Genomic DNA, 24226 nt, shown 5'->3' with positions numbered 1-24226 from the left:
TTTCTGGTCTCTCCAACCGGCTCCTAAGTTCTTTGAGTTCAAGGACTGTCCTCCCTCTCTGGCACATCTGTGCCCGGAAGACCTCATGAGCATATGCACATGAATCCACAGCACACTGCTAGGCAGACTTACCTTTTTAAGCTTTTGTTTTCTTCTCCTCGATAGGAATATAACACTAATCTCCCAGGCTATGCCATGGTGGTATCATGAGAATTAGCATTACTGGAAGCAGTATCTTTTGATATTAGCAGACTACATAATTCTGACCTGTCCTACTGAGGATAACCGAAAATGGATAGCAACTTGAGGGGAAAAAAAATCTTCCTGAAAAGTATCAAAGAACTAACATGGTAGCTAGGAATTGGATCCAAGTCTAGGAGAAAAGAAGAACCCAGAGAAGGAGGCCACTGTTAAAGCCACATTTGCAATGCACCTATTTACCAATCCAGGAGAAACAACTGTGAAATTAAGCTGTGCTTTAGGGGGGGTGCCTGGGTGTCTTAGTTAAGCATCTGACTTCGGTGCAGGTCATGATCTCACAGCTTGTGAGTTCAAACCCTGCATCAGGCTCTGTGCTGACAGCTCAGAGCCTGAAGCCTGCTTCAGATTCTGTGTCTCCCTCTCTCTCTCTGCCCCTCCTCTGTTACCCTCCATCTTTAGGGTATGTGTGAATTGAAACTAAAGAAGCCCTTGACTTGATTCCTACCATCTGAGTGGTCTAAGGAAACTCACACATTAACTAGTCATGGACTAGTTGAATGTTGAACACCAAAGCTCCATAATGCAGCTCTTAGACTGGTACCCTGTCATCTTATTGAGAACTGTCTCCATCTACCCACCCTGCCTCATCTTGGGGTGTGGCACCTGGCAGAATCAAACAACAGTCCTCTCTGTAGAAAGGACTCTCTCATCCTGTTAGGATTCAACTCTTTCCAGAAATTTATTTTTAAATGCCATGTCCTGCATCAGAGGTAGCCAGGCCACAAGGAAACAAGATACCATGAGTGAGAACTAACAAAAAGAATGGAAAATGACCTACAGATTTGAGATTGGACATATGACTGGTGCTTTCCTAAAGAGTCTAAAAATGTAAAATTGAAGTAAGAAATTTCACAGAAATGTCAGTTTTTGTTTCATAATGTAATTCACTGTGAGGATTTGGGGCTTAAATAGATCAAACTGGGTTTTCCTCTTAGGACCAACAATTAAATCATACCTACAGTAACCAGTCTATAAACTTTTGTTTATGCCAAGTTTGGCTATCCCTGTCTGTGCGAAGAATTTTTTTATTTGATTTTTTGCATTGACTCCACAATTCCATTTTTCCTTCCTTTGAAATATTAGTACCAATATGGACAGTCGTAGTTAACACTCACAAGGCATTTGTCACATGCTCTGGCACCATTCTACAAGCTTTACATTTATCAACTCATTTGCTTTACATAAATTCACTGATGTATTGGTGCTATAATTGCCTACTTTGCAGATGACAAAAGCATCACATACATTACAACTTACCCCCCATCACGTGGCCAGGAAATGGTCGAGCTGAGACTCAACCTAGTCTGGCTCCATGTGCTATGCTGTTCCTTAATCCTAGTAAGTGTGAGATACTATGTGTAGACTTAAAAGATTTTGAGCATTTGCATTTTAGGCACTTGTATCTGTTTGTACATGTATCTCTTATGGTTCACTCATGACTATAAACTCCCTGAGGGGAGAGAATGAGGGCTTTTTCCTTCTAAGCTCTTAGTGTTGAGTTCTTTGCTCTCCCTGTGGAAGACTTGAGGCCACCATAGCTAACAGATTGGCAGAGCCTTAGCGATGCTTTTGTTTGGGCCTGAGATGAAGTCTCCGTGTTCTCAGGCCTGGCTTTGTTTGCTTCTCTTTCAGAAAGTCCAACTGTCATGCTGTCTGCTGGCAGCTTTTCCTCCCCATACGAACACCTCAGCCAGCCAGAGACAAAGCGAATGGTGGAACACTACACGGCCTATCTCAGTGACAACACCCGCCTCATTGCTAACCCAGGGCTCAAAGTGAGTGCTGGCCTGGGGCCCCACTTCTGCCGTACCCCCTCCACAGGCCTGGGAGGGGGCACTGTCAGTGAACCTTTGAAGCGGGAAGCCCAGCTCTGGATCTGTGCCTCTCAGCTGGAGAGCCAGAAAGACAGCGTGTGGCCCCCGGGAGGCTGGTCGGCGATGACCCTACCGAGGGATTAAGAAGCCCTGTGGGCCAGATGAAGAATCTCTTTCAGGCCTTAGATGCACTAGGAGTTTTCTAGGTAGGGGGGTGTGACTTAGAGATCAGTGGAACTTTCCCAGCCCCATTTTTCCCAGGGGAAAGAAGTAAAGTTCCCCTATGGTCTGTTGACATAAACATGACGAAGTTTAAAGAGCAGAGATTTAGCTGGGATGTGCGTGTGCGTGCGCGTGCGCGTGCGTGTGCGTGTGTGTGTGTGTGTGTGTGTGTGTGTGTGTTTGATGCTTCACTATAGGATCTTTCTTCTTAAATGCAGAAAGCCTCACTAGGATGAACAATTGAGTAAATCACACATCCACTGACTATGTTTCAGGGAGCTTTTGTTTTCACCAAGTTTGGCTGTATCCATCTGCTGTGGAAAGATTTTTAAGAAGTAATTGGGCTTGGCTTCTCTGCAAGAGAGCTTTAGGAAGCCCTGCCAGCAGCCCACTCTCTTTTCATGTGAGTCTTAAAGGATCCCTGCCATGTCTTCCTTTGTTTCCCAGTTCTCTGTCAGGAATGAAGTAATGGCCACCAGCCACGTCACAGATGAATGGATGACACAAATGGAAATGAGTAGCCTGAACACGTACATTGTCCGCCGTTACATAGCAACACCCAATGGCGTCCTCAGAATTTATCCTGGTTCCCTCATGGACAAAGCATTTGATCCCACTAGGAGACAATGGTGAGTTTTAGGAGCTTCCATTATCAAAGGTTCCCCCCAAATCCTGGAGAGACATGATAAGTACATACAATAAAGCAACTTCAGGCAGTCACATTAAAGAAGATACTTTTATGGCAGTGAAAACATGTTTTTGAATCTTTTTTTTTTAATGCAGTATTAACAGATTTGTGGGTTTCCTCTGTCTACAGTGTTTTCATCTCTTACTGAAATTTTGAGACTGAGATGTTTTATACTTGGCCATTTCTATTCCTTTGGGTATTTTGTTTCAGTCTTACCTTGTATGTAATATGCCCATAGTGGGGATATTTAATGTCACTGCACATGATCATGGCATCAAATTATAGCTCATATATGACCTATGGAAAAAATGAACATATATAAATTCAGAAACTTTTTTTTACAAGTTCACTTTTCTTTGAAATTTAGAGAGTTTTTTCATACCCTAAAGATAACACGACTTTGTCTTGTCTGTTAGGTATCTCCATGCGGTGGCTAATCCAGGCTTGATTTCTCTGACTGGCCCTTATTTGGATGTTGGAGGAGCTGGTTATGTAGTAACCATCAGTCACACGATACATTCATCCAGGTAATATTTTAATTAATATTTTAGTCATTTTTTTAAACACCTCAAGAATATTTTGAAAATTTGGAAGTAGAGTAGACAACCAAGGATTAGTGGCAAAAGCATGATCTTTGATGTGAGCCGTCTGGGGTTTGAATATCTTCTCTAGCAGTGTCCTCATGGATTTCCTGAGCTTCCTCCTGTTCTCTGTAAAATGGGGATAATACCTACTTCACAAGATCATCATGTGATTGAGTCAATGAAAAGCTCTTAGTCCTATTATGAAGAAGATCCTTTAGAAGAAGAAAAAGATAGAATCCGTAGGGCAGTTTGTAGAAATACCAATCTTAACCAATTGAAGAAATCCCAACAAGAGCCTGACCATTATTACCAGAGAATACTTTCCCAAGCAAAGGAGCATGTGTAGTGAAGGAAAAAAAAAGTATCAAGACCCCAATTTTATTACCTCTTTTATTCTAACTTCTTAGAATTATATAGGAGTTTGTTATTTTTGTTATTGTTAATTTGTCCTTATACTGTCTCTTGAAAAATGAAAAAGCATTTTGAAAACTGACTTTCCAACAATGCTATTAAATGTCAGCATGACTGTAAATACATTCCGGGTGCTTTGTATTTCAGACTTTTGAGGTTTCGGTATTTAAGCGACAAATGTCAGTGAAACATTGGGTAGAAAGGCAGGTCACATACATTGTTTTAATCCCTTCATTATACAAATAGATGTTTTTCCCTAGCAACCAAGAAAGCCCATATTTTGACTGGTACCTATAATGATGCCTTAAAATTTATGGGAGACAGATTTTTCTTGCTTAACTTTATGCTTTTCGCTGGTGCTCATTATGTATCAGATGATTGACATTCAGGAGAATTCTTCTAACGCAAGTTCATTGGGAGCAAGAATTGGGAAAGCAGTACTGTGTTGGAATTTCAATATCATGACCTGTGTCTCCATGGAAAGCAGGGTCCTGCCGCCAGCCAAACAGTGATTGTTTTGCAGGGCATGGTATCTTTTTGGCTCTGTCACATATGAACAAGTAAACACCTATTTAGAACAGAACTTTTCAATGTTTTCCTTAACAGACCATCTGTCAGGCATACCCTACTATTGTCTGAATAATGAGACTTGACATCTCCCATATATTCTAATCAGTTGGGAAAAAGTAAACAAGGTGGCTTGAGGAGACAGCAATCACCTTGGTCTTTGATGACAATGACAGTGGGCCAGCACTGGGCTTCAGATGTTGGGGGTAGGGGTGGCAGGAAGAGAATGACTGCCTGTGTGTGTCTTTCTTGGTATCTGTTCCATCGGACTCTGCTACCTGCTGCTCGTTATGCCATTATCTCTTCTATACAGTATTCTCGTGTGTGTCGGGGGGAGGGGGTGGCCACAGAGAGGTGCAGATTTTAGTGCTCTTTTACATTTGTGTACATGTTTTTGTTGAAATTTGAATGGGTTAAAGAAGCTTCATTTAGCTAATGTATAAATATTTATGATGTCAGCCCAAATGAAGCATGATGGAAATATGATGGGATTTCAAGTTAGAAAAACCTTCAATTCCCTTAATTGGCTACTTTTCACAATGTGCTTAACCTATCCAAGGTTAGTTCTTCGACTTTAACAAGAGTGAAAAGTGGCCATTGAAATCCTGGGTCCTGCCCACCAGTCATTCACTGAGAGTGTATTCCAGGAATGAGCATCTGCTCTTGCTTTGATCAATATGCAGTCCCGTGGACTTGATCATTTGAACATCTTCCTTAGCTGAGCATGCTTTTATGACTTAAAGCTGTGTATTTTTCACTCCGCCTAGTTGAGAACACAGGGCAACTACCACTTCTGGTTCTCAACTAAAGCAACTGTAGCTTTAATGGATGTACTTTGTTCAGGTGATTACCGGTGATTTTGGTCTCATGGGCCAACTTGAGAACCTAACCTTCTCCTAAGATGTGATTCCACTCTGGTAATGTGTGTTTGCCATTTACTACTTCTATGACTATAAACGAGTTCCTTTTTGCCTTGGTTCCCTCATTTCTGAAAGAAGGATAGGGTAGCCTGGGTGTCGCAGTTGGTTAAGCATCAGACTCTTGATTTCGGCTCAGGTCATGATCTGGTGGTTGTAAATCAAGTCCCGTTTTGGAACCTGCTTGGGATTCTCTCTCTCCCTGTCCCTCTGCCCGTCCCCTGTTCATGCACACGCATAGTCTCTTGCTCACTCTCGATAAATATATTTTTAAAAAGGTTATTAAGGTTGGGGTGCCTGGGTGACTCAGTTGGTTAAGTGTCTGACTCTTGGTTTCTGCTCAGGTCACGATCTCACGATCGTGAGTTCAAGCCCCGCCTCAGGCTCTGCACTGACAGTATGGAGCCTGCTTGGGATTCTCTGCCCTCCCTCTCTCTGCCCCCTTTCCCCCCTCACACTGTCTCTCTCTCTTTCAAAATAAATAAACTTAAAAAAAAAGATTTAAAAATAACAAAAATAAAAAGGATATTAAGGCCTATCTCAGATGATTAGGGATTATGTGAAATAATATATGTAAAGCCCTTAGAATGGTGCCTGGCACATGGTAAGGCCTCAATAAATGTTAAATACTTGTAATATTACTACGTTCCATGAGTTCTCAAAGCCTCACTTATGAAACGGGTGATGATGCCAGGGTTGAACTGATATAATGAGAAATTGCAGTTGATGACTGTGAACTGTCTAGCACTGCACTTGACCATGGGCAGTCCCAAATAAATGACAGTTACTTGTAATGTCCTATTCCAGCTTTAAACTTCTGGCATTTTAATAGGTCAGAAAAGAGAATTTAAGGTAGTATTCAACTAGCTAGGAAGCAATCTCCTTCAGCCTTGGTTTTCAGGACTGGTTTGGCTGATAATTTGGGGAGGGGTTTTTCTAGCTCAGCGTTCACTCATCGGTTACTCACAGTAACTGCACTGGGGATTCTTCCATGAGCATTATTAGCGGCCTGAGAATCTACTCGTGCATTCTTTGGAGAATGGTAATGCTAGCAGAGATGATGAAGTATAGTCAGGGATTAAAGGACTGGTCAGGTGAGTCTTTGGCAGTGAAAATCTCCTGGAAGTGCTGCAAACAGCATGGTCCTTTGAACCTTGAAATGTAGGCTTGGTTTGATTTTTCTATGGCATTCTTTATGTGTTGCTATGGTAACTGTACAGTTTTGAAATGCAGGTAAAAATATGAATACCAGACTTACATGGGCAACATGCTTGCTTGTCCTTCAGCACGTTGATCATGTCGGAGCCGATGGTAATCATATAGGGGAAGTTTAGGAACAAAATCAACTTGTCCCGAAAAACCTGAGTTGTATTTTTCACTGAGTCAGGTATAGTATTGTAGAACGAACCAGAATCGCATACTGGTCTCTGTGTCATAAGTAAATGGTGGTCAATCTTTTTAAGTCTTTTAGCCATTCTAAGCTTAATTTTTCATTTATAGAATGGGAGCTGTAATTCCTTTCCGATGTTGTCACAGGAAATGGAGTACGTCATGTGAAATTGCTTGGAAACTCTTGAATGTACTGCATCTCTAAGGAAGCAGTATTAACACACCAGTTAGGAGCGTGTGCTCTGAAGTTGAGGACACTGAGCTTCCATTCTTGCTTCCACTAGTTATTCACTGTGTGACTTTGGCCAAATACTTTGTTTCCAAGCTTCAGTTCTCTGGAAATGATAATGCCTCATAAAGTTTTTGTGAGAAATAATTGAAATGATGTATTGAAACGCCCACCAGAGTGCCTATCAGTTCTGACCACTCAGTAAATATTATCATAATGGTACCTATGGTTTGGATCCCTCACTCTCTCCTGGAAAAGTAAGAGAGGCTTAAACTTCTTTTGACTGATACTTCAAAACATGATTTGCTACAAAACATAAATCCTGTGTAAGGCAACTGAGTCTTGGATTTCTCCCATGGTAGAATTTAAGTTACTTCGGTAACAATACTCCAGGCTCTTACTGAGGCAGTAGCCTCTCAAATAATCGCACAGCATGGCCCTCCTTCATCTCATGCCAAACACAGTTTTGACAGCAAAGCTCTGACAAATTTCACTGTCCCTTTTGCTAGTGGTTTTTTCGGGGGAGAGTTGGAGGTTATATAAGTTAGTATCAATGTTGACAGTAACCAGAAGGGGGACAGTTGCCTACGTAGCAAAGCTGATTTCACTCCCAGGTTTTGATTTTCCAAAAGGTGATTTTACTTTGGGAATTTTCTTCTGAGCTTTCCATTTAAAATTTCTAAGATTTTTGTCAATAACAACACCATTTTTCTTTTATAAACACATCAGTGTTTTGGTGGATGGGTGGATGATGGTAATGATGGGCACCTGTAATGTCCCAAGTTGGGTAAACCCAATTCCCAGCCACAAAGGTCCCGGAGCTCATTGGCCAAGTAACCCAAACCCCATAACTGCCCATGATCACAGATTAGAAAGAACCTAGGCTTCAAGTGAAAAGTCCATGCTTCTTCTATAGCTAGCATTTGTCTGGAAGAATAGTAAGTTCACTCTCTGTCCAGCCCTGAGCTTTAAGCCCTGATGGGTTTTCTTTTGAGTAACTTCTTTTTATTGGGTATTTTGGATAGGTTGGGCAGCTTGCTAAGCATTGTAAACACTGTCTCATTTAAGCCTTTGCAAGGTAGGTAAGACTATCCCCATTTTCACATAAGAAAACTGGGTCTTGGAAAGGTTAAGTAGCCTCCCAGGAACCACAGAGATGGGAAAAAAGAGGGCCAGAATTTGACTCCAGATCTGCCTGATTCCAGAGCTAAAGAGTTAGCAAGCACCATATAGTACCCAACTTTATCCTCTTGGGTGCTCCTCTTTCTGAGAGCAGCATTTTAGACTGGAGAAGGAGCTGGCCTGTGAACCAAGTGAGTTTTGTTCTAGAATCCGAGCTATGTTTGGAATAGAGCCAAACTTAATGTTCTAGAAAGAAAATGAGGCGTAGTTTTGTCTGACCTTACACTAGTCAGTTAACTTTCATGAGATCTCACTTTCCTTATCTATGAAATGAGGGAAATAATTAAAGGGATCACTCAGGTTCCTTGTTGGGAGGAACTATGGTAGTCATGCTTCCAACCTCCCACCTGATGCCTCTTCCTGCCATCCCCATATTCTTGCCAAAGAATAGTCCAGTCACTGTCTAAACATCTAAAGCCAGGGCTAGCCATATTCCACAGCTGCCTGGGTTTGGGGCTCATCTTATTAGAAAGTTATACCTTTATCCTTAAGTTTTCTCCTATCAAATCTCCATTATGCTAAATGAGCCATTTAGTTGATCATTTTTATAGGGATGAAAAATGTGGCAGGACAGTGGGCATATGTTTCTAATATCATACAACATCCTCGTGATGGAACATAGCTTTCCTTTAAATAAGATGTGTGCCTCTTGTTCTCACTGATCTTCTTCACGTGAAGTACCCAGCTGTCTTCCGGGCACACCGTGGCTGTGATGGGGATTGACTTCACACTTAGATACTTCTACAAGGTTCTGATGGACTTACTGCCAGTCTGTAACCAAGATGGTGGCAACAAAATAAGGTAAGCCCTTTGGGAACACCATTTCCTGTTTAGCCGCAAAATACAAAGACAGTGCTGTCAGACATCTCTAGTTGAATGGCAACCACATTGTCATGGTCAAGACCAGAAATGGACTCCGTCGCCTGGGTGTTCTATTAAGAAGGTTTTTGTTCTTTTTGTTTTCTAAGATGCATGCCATTTAGGATTTAGACAAACAGATTCATCTCATAACAAGGAGAAAGACTGTGGCACAGAATTCCCTGAAAGCTCTTGTTTCTCTCAGAGTCCGTAATTAAAGGTTTCCCATATCTTGGGTGCTAGAAAGACCAGAGGGTACTTTTGATGTTAACTTAGTTATTAAGCCAAAGTCTTTGTGGGGATTTCAGACACTTAGACTTTTCCCTTTTACATTTCCCCGGAAAGAGGCTCGTGGAACTAAAGAAAGCCTTCACCTCCTAATTTCAAAAGAACATGTCTCATCAAAGCAAGGGTATTCCCTTGATTTAATGCAGGCCACTTTTAAAAATAGCTTTCTTATTTCACTCTCATGGTCCATGCTTCACATCACTGCTAAATTTCACATTGGCCCTTAATGAGGAATGAGAAATGTTGTAATAGCAAACTGTTACAACAAATGCAGAGTAAAATAGAGCAGTACATAGCCTTGATTAGAGCAATTCCAGCTTTGCTTATTTGGTGTTTCCATCAAATATATTTTTTGTATGTCCCTGCAGGTTGTATTTTATGTATATTTAACATGAAAAGAAGAAATCGTATGGTTTGCTTAAACGTTGTGCCTCTAAATAGCCAAGGCCACTTCCTTCAGAGTCTCCCTCCTCTGAAGAAAGAATAAACTTGCCCCTTACATATCCTTGCAAAAGATTTTTGAGTCCATCTTTGGCTAAGTGGACACATTCCGTCTGAACTATGTAGGTAGCCTCAGAGTCAGGTGTAACTTTCTTACCATAAACTGTATACCAGATAACCTACCACCTCAAGAATAATGTATCTGTTGGGGCGCCTGGGTGGCTCAGTTGGTTAAGTACCCAACTTCGGCTCAGGTCATGATCTCAAGGTTCGTGGGTTCGAGCCCCACATCAGGCTCTGCGCTGCTGATGGTGTCGAGCCTCTTGAGATTCTCCCTCTCTGTCTTTCTCTGCCTCTGTCCCGCTCGCTCGCTCTCAAATTAATAAATAAACTTAGAAGAAGAACGGATCTATCTACCTGTTTGCCAGCCTGCCTTCAGTGAATTTTCTCAGGGACCGTTTACTGAGATTCAGTGAATTTGTCTCAGGGACTATTCACTGAGATAAATGCAATTTGTTTCAAGGCTAGCAAGATAAATGCTGACAGTATAGAAAAACCACTCATATTACTGAAGGATGTCCCGTGTTTTGACACAGGTGCTTCATAATGGAGGACCGGGGTTATCTGGTGGCACATCCAACCCTCATTGACCCCAAAGGACATGCACCTGTGGAACAACAGCATATTACCCACAAGGTACTTGTTGCAAAGCCAATAGCGCAGTGCGCCCACAGCCTATGCCTCATTAATTATGTGGCCTATGTTTTCTGTCCACTTGGCCTTGTTAGGAGCCCTTGGTAGCAAACGATATCCTGAACCACCCCAACTTTGTAAAGAAAAACCTGTGCAACAGCTTCAGTGACCGAACAGTCCAAAGGTTTTATAAATTCAACACTAGCCTTGTGGTAAGTGGATCCTTACGTTCTCATATCTCATCCCACTGTGGAATATGAAATGAAATAATAGTTAATATCTGAACGGTATTCCTGGCTCTTTCATTGCCTGAGAATTATAGAATGAGAGGACAGGACTTTAGTCCAGCTCACCAGCCTGACCATTGTGGGCTATAAAGCCCAGAGTGGAGCAGTGAATGTTTTAAGGTCTCACACTTGGTATTTTGTTTTGGTTTTGTTTGTTTAAAGACTCACCCAATCGAAACCCTTTGAAATGTCTGCTGAAGTCCTTTCCCACAGTCTTATATAAATACGCATGGTGCCCTGTGTTCCCCTCTTCCTGTCTTCTAGAGATCCTGCAGCCTCCTTAAATTCCTAAGGCCAAATTAGGTCATTTCTTGGTCATCCACCCAGTTACATGGGAGCTTTCATGTAGATCATCCAAAAATAATTTCTTTTTTTGTAGCTTAGAATACTCTTAAGTATTTGATTTAACTGCAAACTTACCTAGGTAAGATTAAAGATCTTAAGAAAAAACAAAGGTCTTAATATTCTTATTAAATTGTAAATAATCTTAGCTGGGAAACCTCAAATGGGTAGTGACAGAACCAATGTTGAAAAAGTTATTCACAAGAAGTAAGCTTTTTACTTAGAATAGTTACGTATATCATTAAATGTATAGTTAAAAATTTTCAAGATGTATTGGTTGATTGAAAATCCTACTCGGGGCGCCTGGGGGTGCTCAGTGGTTAAGCATCTGTCTGACTCTTGATTTTGGCTCAGATCACAATCTCATGGTTCACGAGTTCAAGCCCTGCATCAGCCTCCTCACTGACAACATGGAGCCTGCTTGGGATTCTCTCTGCCCCTCCTACACTCACATGTTCTCTCTCTCTCTCTCTCTCTCTGTCTCTCACTCTCAAATATGTTTTAAAAAAAGAAAATCCTCTCAAAAAAAAATTGGGTAATAGAAGAGTTTAAAATTGAATACATTAATAGCACAGTATATTCAAAGCAAAAGAAGTCATTATTACTCTCTTTAGACTTCACACCCTTCTGAGGAATACTCTCTTTAAAGCAGATAATGACACACTTGAGTATAATCCAAAGGAAGCTGCCGGGTAAGGTTGTTCTATGAAAATCTGATTTACTGTGTGTCTTCTACCACTTGTACGATGATTTCCTGAGTCTTCGGCAGACAAAGCCAGCATACTCTGGGAGAAATTTTTCAGAAACGCAAATTTTAGTGGAATATGAATTAGGATAATTTCTTAACAGCTCAAGTTATTCCAAAATGGAACCTGGAGCATTTCTGGGTATTAGAGCTATAATGGGATGATAAGCTTATATTATTGCTTGGGCATCTTCCAGGCTCTGGAAAATCCATCCAGACCCCTAAGAATCCATTCAGTGCCACAAGTCTCAGAGGTAGGTTATCCTCACCATACACATGGAGGGGGACGACTGGCACAGTAACAAGCAAGGGATTTCATAGTTGGCCTACTACATTGGACACACATGCAAAAAAGAATGAGCATGCTTTACAATGCTGCTTTTGAATCTTTGGTTTTATATGTGGTAGACAAATCTGGCATTTCAAGAAGCTGGCTATCACATTTTCTTGGTAAAGAATGAAGAAAAGGATGCTTGCTTTAGTTATTTAAATATTCTGTTTAGGGGTGCCAGGGTGGCTCAGTAGGTTAAGTGCCCAACTCTTGATTTCGGCTCAAGTCATGATCCCATGGTTCGTGAGATGGAGCCCTGCGTCAGGCTCTGTGCTGATGCGAGGGAGCCTACTCGGGATTCTCTCTCACCCTCTCGCTCTGCCCCTCCACTGCTCGGGCTTTCACTCTTGCTCTCTCTCAAAATAAATAAACTAAAAAAAAAAAAAAAAAAAGGAAAAAATTGTTTTTCCAGTTGTCAACAGTAACTATATATTTTGTAGCCAGATAAAGTTTTAATAAGGGAAGGAAAGCAAAAATAATATAAAAACAGGGAGGGGGACAAAACACAAGAGACTCTTAAATACAGAGAACAAATAGAGGGTTGCTGGAGGGGTTGTGGGAGGGGGGATGGGCTAAACGGGTAAGGGGCATTAAGGAATCTATTCCTGAAATCATTGTTGCACCATATGCTAACTTAGATGTAAATTAGACAATAAATAAATTTTTTTTTAAATTAGGTTTTAATGTACACTGTTTCCAGCAGGTGGTTGAAGGGTTGTTTTCACCATGATAGGGCTGACTCTTTGCATTGTTGTCTGTCACTTCTGACCCCTGCATCGTCTCCAGGGAGATTTGACGAACCTTGTGCACGGCAGCCACTGTTCTAAGTACAGACTAGCGAGGATCCCAGGAACCAATGCGTTTGTTGGCATTGTCAACGAAACCTGCGACTCTCTTGCCTTCTGTGCTTGTAGCATGGTCGATCGTCTCTGTCTCAACTGTCACCGGTAAAAATGCCATGGGTCCTATTCTCTGTTTACTACACTGTTAAATATCCTCACTGGTGCTAGTCATTTTGAAGTGGTATCTGCAAAGTAGAAAGCACAGGGGCGTGTCATGGAGAAAAGGAAAGGCCGGGTAGCAGAGGCATCGACAGCTGTGTGGTTCGCAGCATCCTTGTCCAAAAGTAATGGATGGAAGCCAATCATAGTGTAAACCTTTGGTCATAACTTCCTTTTAACTCTCCCTTTTAACTAGCTCAGATTTTTTTTTTTTTTTAATTTTCTTCTGGTCCATGTACAGCATATAGTTTGTTATTGACCCTCTGCATAGTAATTTTCTTATTGCCTTTCAGAATGGAACAAAATGAATGTGAATGTCCCTGTGAGTGCCCTCTAGAGGTCAATGAGTGCACTGGCAACCTCACCAATGCAGAGAACCGGTAAAATATACATATTACATAAATGTATGTGGCATACACAGATACATGCACCCTGGGAGCCTCATTTATAGATTTGTTTTGGGTTGTGGTATAAGAAGTGATTCATTCTGATGATGTAACTGTTCACTGAGCCAGATTTCAAGCCTTCCAATGAAGTCCTCTTTCAGGTTTAAATTTAAACGCTGTGAAAATGTTCAAAGTATATGTGCTCTGTACATATAAAGTAGGGGACTGTTAACAAGCATTCGCGAAGTGTCTGCCATGTGTCAGATACTTTATGCACATTGAGTCACTTGGTTTTCAAATTAACCTTGTGATAAATCTATAGGTACCTTTTATACACACATGTGCTTACACATAATATGGCATTATTTATATTAGCGACAAGTTTTAAGACGACAGCTAAATAAACTGGGGTAAGTCCCTTCTCTAGAACTTAAATGAAAGAATCCTGTGTATGCTGATATACTAGTAAATGTTCGTTTAGTCATAGAGAAAATGTCAAAAGGGACCTTCATTAAACTGTAAATAGTGATTACCTCTGAAAAGTAAGATTTAGAGTGGTGAGTCAGGGGAGGTAACATTCACTTCTCTTGTATACGTTCCCGTTTTGTTGAATATTTATGATTTTCTTTTTATACATATATTGTTTCTATTGTACATAAAGACAAACAAATTGAAGCCCAGAGTGGTTAAGTGGTTAAGTGTACATAAAGACAAACAAATTGAAGCCCAGAGTGGTTACATATAGGTGGCGAGAATTCAAACCCAGATCTGTCTGAGGCAGTCGGGGACCAGAGGCATGATGAGTTTAGAACATGAGTGGTATTGGTCCTAACCTCCAGACTTGTTCCTACATAGAAACCCAAGCTGCGAGGTCCACCAGGAACCGGTAACATACACAGCTATTGACCCTGGCCTACAAGATGCCCTTCACCAGTGTGTCAACAGCAGGTGCAGTCAGAGGATGGAAAGTGGGTAAGCATTGCCCATTGCTTGCCTTGGTATCAACACGATACTGCAGGAGTAGAATCTAGTAAGGAACGGCAACCTGGAGCCTCATTGAGCTTTGCCAGCTGTTATTTATTACTCTCATTCTTGATGTTTTCTAAATATGTACCAATTTTTCAGACCCAAAATTGATTTCTGTATGCCTTTTATCCACTGGTTGTAATGTTGTCCAGTTTTCACTATTTATAGCTGCTTGGCATTGGTACCATATATTAGTCACCTCCTCTGTGGATGGGAAAGTTACTCTTTAGATAAAAGGAATGAGAGGGGACATGGCACACAGAAGCCAAGGGCAAGGGGCAGGGGCTTTTGGGTTCCTGAAACAGAACCCAGCTCTATGGGTTATAGCTGATCAGTTCTGCTTTTTTAGAAAGCAGATAGGTTTCATGGTAGCTTTGAGAATCAAAAAACCAACAACCACATGTCCCCTGCTGCGTCTCCCTCCACTCTAGGATGTTTGGGCTTAGCCATCATGGGAGCAGTGGCTGTGGTGGGCTGTAGGGGTGGTGGGAGTGGGGGTGATCTGTGTATTACAGCTGCCAATTGCCATTTGGTTGTACGGTCAGCGGGTAGAACAGGCAGCCAGTTCTGCTTTTAGTGCATATTTTAGCAAAGGAATGAGAGGGCATCAGATAGATTAATTTGGAATATTAGGCACTAACTCAAAACTAAAATTTTTTTTAACGTTTATTCATTTTTGAGAGACAGAGACAGAGTATGAGCAGGGAAGGGGCAGAGAGAGAGAAGGAGACAGAGAATCTGAAGCAGGCTCCAGGCTCTGAGCTGTCAGCACAGAGCCCGACACAGGGCTCAAACTCACGAACTGCAAAATCATGACCTGAGCCGAAGTTGGACGCTCAACCAACTGAGCCACCCAGGTGCCCCCAAAACTAAATTTGAGGAACACTGCACACATCCTCTTAGAGAGTCTTAATGCACTTAACATATTAAAAGTTCTGAGAAATTGGCAGGAAAGAAAGCTGTTTAACTTGCCTCATGTTTCCCAAATTGATTTGACCAGGTTTCCTTCCTCCCCCACCCTTTTTTTTTTAAATGACCCTACACTTGGGGGATGTCAGGCCAAAATCTAATGAACCTTGGGGCCACTTGGTCTTTTGAGATGATTTGGAATAATCCTCTTCTAATCTGTGATGTGTGGATCTTATGGTGTGATCCACAGAACTGTTTTATTTCTCTCATTTCCATGTTGTTGAGAGACATAAAACAGCTATGCCTTGGCAGATGGTTGCTATTCTTCTTTGTATAAGGAAAGGAAACTAGAGCTCAAGGACTTACGGCACCAGCAAGTAATGGAGCTCCTGAGAGCTGTCTGATGCCCAAGTCCATATGCTGTCCCCTGCCCAGCACAGCTTCCCGGAACACTCAGCATCATCTCTCTGGCAGGGACTGCTTCGGTGTGCTGGATTGTGAATGGTGCATGGTAGACAGCGATGGAAAGACTCACCTGGACAAATCCTACTGTGCACCCCAGAAAGAATGCTTCGGGGGGATCGTGGGAGCCAAAAGTCCTTATGTGGATGACCTGGGAGCAATAGGTATGTTTGTTGGGAACCCAGAATATTTGGATTCTTGAATACGAATTTTTTTTGCCTCTACGCGAGGACAAAAATCTTCAAATGATCCTCTACCCTAGTTTCCCGTTTCCTTCCTTTGCCAGTAGTTTTTTAGTTACAAATCCAAGGCAGATAATTACCTTCAAAGCTGGCTTAGATATTCTATGCAGAGTAAGCAGCCATGTATCCTGCCAAAGTTTACAAGCCTGGAATTCATTCCCATAAAGCTAGTTCTGAGAAATGTCAGGCCTGGTTTCTGCGTGGCTGAACCATGGAGTTTGTTTGAATTTGAGTCCCAGCTGTCGGGAGAACAGGGCCAGCGATGGGTGGAGTGACCACTGCACATTGGTCTCTCCTGCTGCAACGTTGCCTCATGATATTTGCAAGGCAGAAGTTCTGTGGCTACAAGTCAGTACTTCAGGTCCTGGAGTCAGCAGAAGCCAGAGCTATCTAATGGGTAGCTTAGGGTCGGGGACAGGGACACTGGAGGGAGGAACGTGTCTGGGATCAGGCCCCAAGACCTCAAATATACTTACTACCTGCATCCCTCCTCTGAGATTTTCTCGGTGTCTTTCTGGAGCTAGTACAAGGTCCCAAAGCTTCCCTGGGAGGTGAGATATTTAAACCCTTATTTATTTTTTTAAACACCTCCCCACATTAGCCCGTCTATAGAAGAAAAACTCCTCCTATGTGAGGAAGGATCCTGAGCTCACATATTATTACTGAACCAGCTTAGGACGTAGTTGAAGTGACCTTGTTCTAAAACATCACTTTATATACCCACCTGCAGTTTCCTACATGACTGTGCTAATAGTGTTTTAAAGGGAACCTATAAGCTTTGAAGTGTGATCCTGTTTAGGAGTCCTGCAACTGACTCGTTGCCATAAAGGACACCAGGTACAATAAATTTGTGCCAAGAGGCCCACGCTGCCCTCACCTCTGTGCTACATGACTTCTCTTCCAAGAGTAGCCCACACCCCGGGGAGCTAGGCTCTTAGCACTGGGCAGCATATATTTAAGTGATTCTCATCTACTCACTTGTTTTAGTAGTCCTTGCCAAATGTACTCTTGCTCTGCCGAGCAGCCGACATTTAATTTGAGAACCAGGGATTAACAGAAGCCACTCGTCCCACATTCTGGTGGATCTTCTTTGAGGTTTTCAAAACTTAAAGCACCTGGTCTTCTCTTCAACACACCCCACCCCACTCTAGTCCCTCCATCTTACCACCCCCATCCCTACTTCCTACCACACTTGGGAAATCTTGACAAAGGACATCTATTTGTTTGCTTTAATAAAGGTGACGAGGTGGTCACGTTGAACATGATTAAAAGTGCCCCCGTGGGCCCCGTGGCCGGAGGCATCATGGGATGCATCATGGTCCTCGTCCTTGCAGTGTATGCCTACCGCCATCAGATTCATCGCCGGAGTCACCAGCACATGTCTCCTCTTGCTGCCCAAGGTGAGCCCCAAATGAATCCAAAGCTCCTCTGGGAGGCAGCAGCCTCCCTTGCGTCCTTCCAGAGCTGAAAAGACAGTGGCCAGTCGTGTAAGCCTCTAAGTAATTCTAAGAACAGCACTACCTTTTCTGCTTTCATGGAGTGTGATTCGAAAGTCCCCAAAGCCTACTTGCCACCTTTAGCCCGTGGCTCATTCGTTAGTGTCTCAACCCTGTGAGCTTCATTTTGATTCCCCAGAAAATCCCCCAATGCTCTCTCGTCTTACACGCATTAGCCGCCCACGGCATGCCTCTTGAATAAGCCAGGCAGGGGAGCTGGGATGCTTAGTGGGAAATTTCGTTCTTCCCTCAACTCAGATGTGCTGTCTTTGCTGTTCCAGACAGGTGAGGCAAAGATAGCCTGGGTCCCTGTTGGCAAGACCATGAGTCTGTTCTATTGCAGCTGTTATCCCGTGGTGTGAAGGAACACGTGCAAAGCAATAATCACAGCTCTTGAAGAGGAGAATTCATTGGAGCCAGATACAAAATGATTAATCTTCAATCATGGCTTCCATACCAAGAGTTAAATGGGATATCTGTGCTCGTTTGCAAGGACGAAACCATTTAATGGGCTTCCCCATGTTTTGTAAAAGGCCCCAGGGATTTATTAACCTGACCTTTATGGAGATAAGGTTCACTCATCGTTCTGGACTTGGTCAGGGCCACTTTGCTCATCCTTGCAGCAGTAAGGACAGAGTGATGCTGGAATAGTTCACTGTGGCCGCAATCCTGATGGGGCAGTGGGGTGGGTGTGGGGGGCATCTTGGGATAATGCTGCCTGATTTAGTAACAGGACTAATCACAAAGCTCCTTCCCCGTGGTAAGATTTGGATACCCAGATTTCCCCTTGGTAAGTATGTGACAGTCATCCAGTGTTACCTTATACCTGGCCTTTTATAGGGTTTTGTAACACCATTTTCTGGGCACACTCAGCCATGGCTTTAGACCCCTTCCTTCTGTTTGAGGTACATTGGTAGAGGACTAAAGATCCATTAGCCTCTATCAACTTCTTTGCTCTCCTTTCTTCAGAAGTTAATTTCAGGTGCCTCTCTTGATTATTCATTTCTGGTCCTCCCTGTTTTGATTCCTGCTACCTCCTTCTTTAAAAAAAAAAAATGGATGGGACATGGGACATCAGTTTATTCTTTTCCAAGTTTGGACTCGTTCTTGATGGAATGCTGTCACCCAGCCATCAAAATGAGGCCTCCACAGGGTATTAAAGTGGGTGATTTTGTTTGATTAAATAGTCATGTTTCTTTCTCTTTAATGATGGGTAGAAATGTCAGTGCGTATGTCCAACCTGGAGAATGACAGAGATGAAAGGGACGATGACAGCCATGAGGACAGAGGCATCAGTGAGTATTCAAGCTGCCTCTTTGCGGAACGTGTCAGCAGGAGGCTAAACCAGAATAAATGTTCTGTCTTCTATCCTTTTGGCGTATATTACGACTTAAGAATCTTAATGTGGCGAGGGTTTTTCCTCCCCCATTTTCATTAGGAATAAATAAGTGTAGGTGTTTGCTTTGTTTTAGAAAATCTTAAAAGGAGTCTTGATGTTCCTTTTCTCGTTAAGTGCTTTGTCCTAACACCTCACCCTACCTTTTCTTTCTCCTCCTCATTGCTTTCCAGCATAGTATTTCAGAAAGAGAATCATCAGGTGATATACATTGTTTTAATCCCTCCGGGGATTAAATGTATATAATTCAGTTGCAGGGGGGAAGAGCATTTCTTTATCAAAAAAGAATTCAATTAGCGTGGGATACATACCTTGGCCTACAACTGTGTAGAACATGTCTTCTTAATGCATGTTGGAGACCTGTGATGAGGAACTTCTCACTGCCCTTAATCCTCAAAATTAAAAAAAAAATTATAATAATAATAATAATTTACTTCTTCTATTTCTCCAAAGAACAGCTCCCCCCAGTGTGTGAATGAACCTGCCCAGAGCAAATGTACTCTATACAATAAGGATACTGGCACAAGAGTGATTAACTGTCTTCTCCCCACAGTCAGCAATACTCGGTTTATAGCTGCAGTCATCGAACGACATGCACACAGTCCAGAGAGGAGGCGTCGCTACTGGGGTCGATCAGGAACAGAAAGCGATCATGGTAAGGTCTAGCTCCTTCTGAAGAGTCTGGTGGGCTCCCTGTGGGCCAGTGTTCACATCCCCTCTTCTCCCTCCTGTTCTGTGCTCAAATTCATTACTTTGGCATAGTTTTCCAAAGGACATATTCCAACATGGCACATTTCTAGGAGCCCAAGGGTAGTTTTGATTTTTGTCTCGGCACTTGCAGGAATAAGTGAGATGACCCTTGGGCACACAGATTGCATCTAAGTGTTCTCCGTGCATAAAGGTTCACATTGTCTGAATGGAACCCGCTTACCATTCCACGTGATCCTTGGTAATTGGCATCCACATCAGTTCTGCTACCCACTGTTGTTAGCTGGCCAACACCAGCATCCTCAAGGGCTCTCTCAGCCACATATACACTTTGGACATGACAAGAGTTCATGCTTCCTTCTGGCATTCCCCATCCTGACCTCCAGCCTTGCCTGGAAGGTTCAGAGAAGCCTTCACCAAAGAGACAACATTTGCACTGGGCTTAAAGGCTGATGAAAGAAAAGTTGGGGCAAAGGAGATTCAGAGGCAAGCGGACTGGTGTATATAGTCACGGAGGTTATAGAAGATGCCTCTAAGATGCTCAGAAAGGGTCGGCACTAAGGCTGAGCAGGCTGTGAATTATCAAGTCCACATGCTGTACCAAAGACTTGGCCACCACCTAGCTTCTTACCTTGCCAACATCCGGATGGCTTGTCGTCACAGGGAATAGCAGACATGTTCCGCCCTGTAGCCATCACTGCCAGTGTTCCGCAACAACATGACAGGAGTGTGGGGCCTTGTAAGAACTTTTTGTAATTGTAAGATCTTTTTGTTTTTCATGTGCTTGTTTAATTTGCTAGAAAACTTTATTTTCTTCCCAGAATCAGATCTTTTTTTAATGCATAAATAATGCATTTATACCTTTTTGACTCTTTCTCCACATCTACCCTAGGGAAAAAAAAAAAAAAAAAAAGGAAGTCTACAAACAGTGAGCTCCCAGCCCTGTGCTAAAACATGCAAGGAGTGGATATTCGTCAAGGCAACCAGTGTTGCCTTTTACATGACAGCCAGGTATTCAAACTCCCTTTGGAAAACAGAAGCCAAAACTCTGATTTGTAAATTGGAGGTTCCTAATTTGAGCTTTGAATGACATTGTTCTCACCAACTAAGTAGAAACTTCAGGTTTCTATGCAGAGTCAAAGCACAACTTAAATTTGTCAGTTTGACTTTCTGGGGTTTTTTCCCCCCAAAAACCTTTGAACCTGCATAAATTCATTCTGCCAGGCAGTTCTGTGCCTCTTCTCCTTTGAATAATAAAACAGGTTTGAGGCTACTAAAGTTCAACAGAAATAATTTCTTATTCAGCAGAAATACTGAATCCTTTCTCTCTCTTTCCTTCTCCCCGGATAGAAATTGCTTCAATACGAAATTGGAATTCTGAGTGACGTTTCCAATGTTCCATTAGCTCTCCCATTGTCTTAGTAAAATGGTGTATGAAGCAACAGCTTAGATGAAAGCAGTAATGCAGTGTCAGTATCTGAAAGCTAAGGAATCTAGCTAAGGGCTTGCTTTCTTTCATTTTTCACAATAATTGGATCCCTGTTATCCCCGAGGAATGAAAAATAGTTCCTCGTGCAGATAGAATGCAACACCAAAAGAAATGGAAGACATTGACATTCCACATAATTCCAAATGTACCACAAAAATCAATAGCATTTAACTGCATGTTGTCATATCCCTGAACCTGAATGGTGGGTCACTAAAAGTGGTGGCATCAGGTTAATGTCCCTGTGATGCCAAGAATAGGCCATGGGTAGGTTCGCATGAAAACAAGGAAATCTAATCTCGTTGTTTTGTCAGTACCCTTCTTTCTCAGCTCTGTGTTCTTTTATGCTGTTTGCTAGGCACAGTGGGGGGACCTTGTGAAGGGGCGGCCTCATTTCTGTGAGGCCGAGTGATTATGGAAGAGCTTATAAGATAGGGCCAAGCACAGCTCACTTGGAACCCACCTGTCCCCCTCAACAGGTAATGAGATCTTAGTGAAGCTACTTTGGACCTTAGTTTCCTAATAATTAAAATGAGATTAGAAATGTCTCCCTGGTGAAGTTGTGAGCACCAAATGAAATAGCATATGGCAGGTGGGAGGTCAGGGTGACTTACCCACCTCCATACCCACTCTGCCCTCAAGGAATGTACAATCTAGCAGAAAACTGTAAATGAATGCACGTACTCATAAGACTGATAAAAGACTGAATAGGACAGCTTCCTTAAAGGACCAGAACAAAGAAGATAGGGAGCTAGTTCACTTTTATCTGCATGAGAATCATGGAAGTCCCCTGGGGGAAGGTGGCCTTGGTGCTGTTGGTGCTGGCCCTTGACGGGGTAAAATTGTAGCACCGTGGTTGTTTGCAACCCGGTGAGCATTTTTACCTTGGGTCTGTTCCACAAAAGGAAACTCAAAGGAATAAAACACATAAATATATGAGTACTGAACAGATTAGATTTTCAGGATGTGGTTCAGAATTGTGATATACCTAGAATTAAAACCGAATGTCACCAGGCCAAACTTGTAGACTTCAAGCTGTATTTTTATTTAGAAATACAGTTGACCTTTGAACATCATGGGCATTAGTGACACCAATCCCCACCCTTGCACAATCAAAAATCCACATCTAGGGGTGCCTGGTTGGCTCAGTTGGTTAAGCGGCCGACTTCGGCCCAGGTCATGATCTCACGGTTCGTGGGTTTGAGCCCTGCACGGGGCTCTGTGCTGACAGCTCAGAGCCTAGAGCCTGCTTCAGATTCTGTGTCTCCCTCTCTCACTGCCCCTCTCCCACTCTCTCTCACTCTCAAAAATAAAACATTAAAAAAATATATTTAAAAAAAATCCACATATAACTTCTCACCCCCGCCAAAAGAAAAACTTTACTACTAATAATCTGTTGACTGGAAGCCTTACCAAGAACATGAACAGTGGATTAGTCTACATTTTGTATGTTACATGTATTATATAATGTTTTCTTAAAGGAAGCTAGAGAAAAGAAAATGTTAAAATCATAAGAGAAAATACATTTACAGCCCTGTCCTATATTTATGGAAAACTAGCCTGCGAGTAGACCCATGTAGTTCAAGGTTACTCAGGGGTCAGTGGTATTTCATGTGGCCAAGAGAGTTTTGTATTTCAAAGGAATCTTATTTTAATTTTGCACCTTAAAAATGCTAAAATAAGAATAGTTTTTGAAAGGTAGAATTATTTTCGTCAATATTCTAAGACCACTTAGAATGACTGTTTTTCAGCCCTTGACGATTTACTGTTATACTCGCAAGTAGCAATTAAAAACAATTACTACCTATTTATGCTTTAATTCTATATGTCTGCCCATTTTTTTCTTCTGAAAATCTCATGTTCTATCCATTCATTAACTGGCTTATCTTTAGGTTAAAAATCACCAATGTGTATTTGTCCCTTTTGAATCTGCGTGTTAGTTACCAACTCATTAGAAACTGGATATAAACGTATTTAAGCAACATTTTTTTCTTTGTAAAAGGGAGACCTCCTCCTAGTGAAGCAAATTCCAAAAAGCTTAAAAGGTGAATGGTGAGCCTTGAAAACCTGGTCAAAAACTGTAGAGTGCAACTTAGGGCCATTGTTTTTTGGAGGCGCGTGGATATTCTCCCACAGTAACTCTCTGTGACCACAAGGTGGAGAGTGAGTCCCCAGAGTGACCTAACCTCCCCACCCATCCAGAGAGGTTTCTTCAGGAACCATCAGCTAAATATGTAAGCACAATACCAAAAAGCCTGATCTTGATTCCTGTTCTCAATGGTCGCCTGGTCTCCTTCCTGAGCCTACTTTTTGCTTGAGGTCGCCTTTTCAGAGACTATACTGCACACACCTTTGGATAGTAAGAAACTTTTCCTTTGAAAGTATTGGCTGATATCCTTTGTGTTTTCAATAGTGCTTCTTCTGCCTTGAGTCATACTGAATCTGTCTTATTCATCACTGTTCCCAGCACCCAACAGAATTGTCTGGTGCTAAGTAAACACTCAATTTGTTAAGTGAGAGCATGTGTTTGGCTTTCTCCCGCTTCTCCACAGCTTGCTATCCCTCCCTCCAGATTTTCATTAATTATTGAGATAAGAGGAAGCTTGAGTAAGTTACAGAGGGGCTGAGCAATACTGCCACACTGAGAAAATTAAACAGAATGTCCCAGAGCAAGGGGTTCACTTTGGAAGACCCTGTGCTTGGGTTCTCATCAGAAAGCAAGAGCAGGAGAAATGGGGGTGCCCCTGAGGTGCTGTGGGAACAGCTCCATCATTAAAACCACCCTTGAGCCTATGATCAGCCAGGTCCAGAGCACCCCTGACGTGTTAAGTCGGAACCCCTGGGCAGGGCCCAGTGAATCCTGGA

The 24226-nt window shown here is 42.3% G+C and overlaps 2 protein-coding genes across 3 annotated transcripts in view; one reads left to right on the top strand and one right to left on the bottom strand.

The window, feature by feature from the left end:
• Positions 1–24226, bottom strand: part of JAK1 (Janus kinase 1) — a 692496-nt gene that overhangs the window by 386627 nt on the left and 281643 nt on the right. The gene's annotated exons all lie outside the window — the stretch shown is intronic.
• The window catches only part of CACHD1 (cache domain containing 1), a 209706-nt gene that overhangs the window by 180105 nt on the left and 5375 nt on the right, over positions 1–24226 (top strand). The window contains exons 14-26 of the mRNA XM_049618530.1: positions 1894–2036; positions 2745–2926; positions 3402–3512; positions 8943–9065; positions 10448–10547; positions 10640–10756; positions 13036–13196; positions 13544–13630; positions 14492–14608; positions 16046–16197; positions 17514–17675; positions 18989–19066; positions 19721–19822. Of these exons, the coding sequence (XP_049474487.1) occupies positions 1894–2036; positions 2745–2926; positions 3402–3512; positions 8943–9065; positions 10448–10547; positions 10640–10756; positions 13036–13196; positions 13544–13630; positions 14492–14608; positions 16046–16197; positions 17514–17675; positions 18989–19066; positions 19721–19822 (1635 nt within the window). The remainder of the gene's footprint in view (positions 1–1893; positions 2037–2744; positions 2927–3401; positions 3513–8942; positions 9066–10447; positions 10548–10639; positions 10757–13035; positions 13197–13543; positions 13631–14491; positions 14609–16045; positions 16198–17513; positions 17676–18988; positions 19067–19720; positions 19823–24226) is intronic.

This window comes from Panthera uncia (assembly GCF_023721935.1).
Source record: "Panthera uncia isolate 11264 chromosome C1 unlocalized genomic scaffold, Puncia_PCG_1.0 HiC_scaffold_4, whole genome shotgun sequence".
Lineage (NCBI taxonomy): Eukaryota > Metazoa > Chordata > Mammalia > Carnivora > Felidae > Panthera > Panthera uncia.
This window is presented reverse-complemented; position numbering and strand designations above follow the sequence as displayed.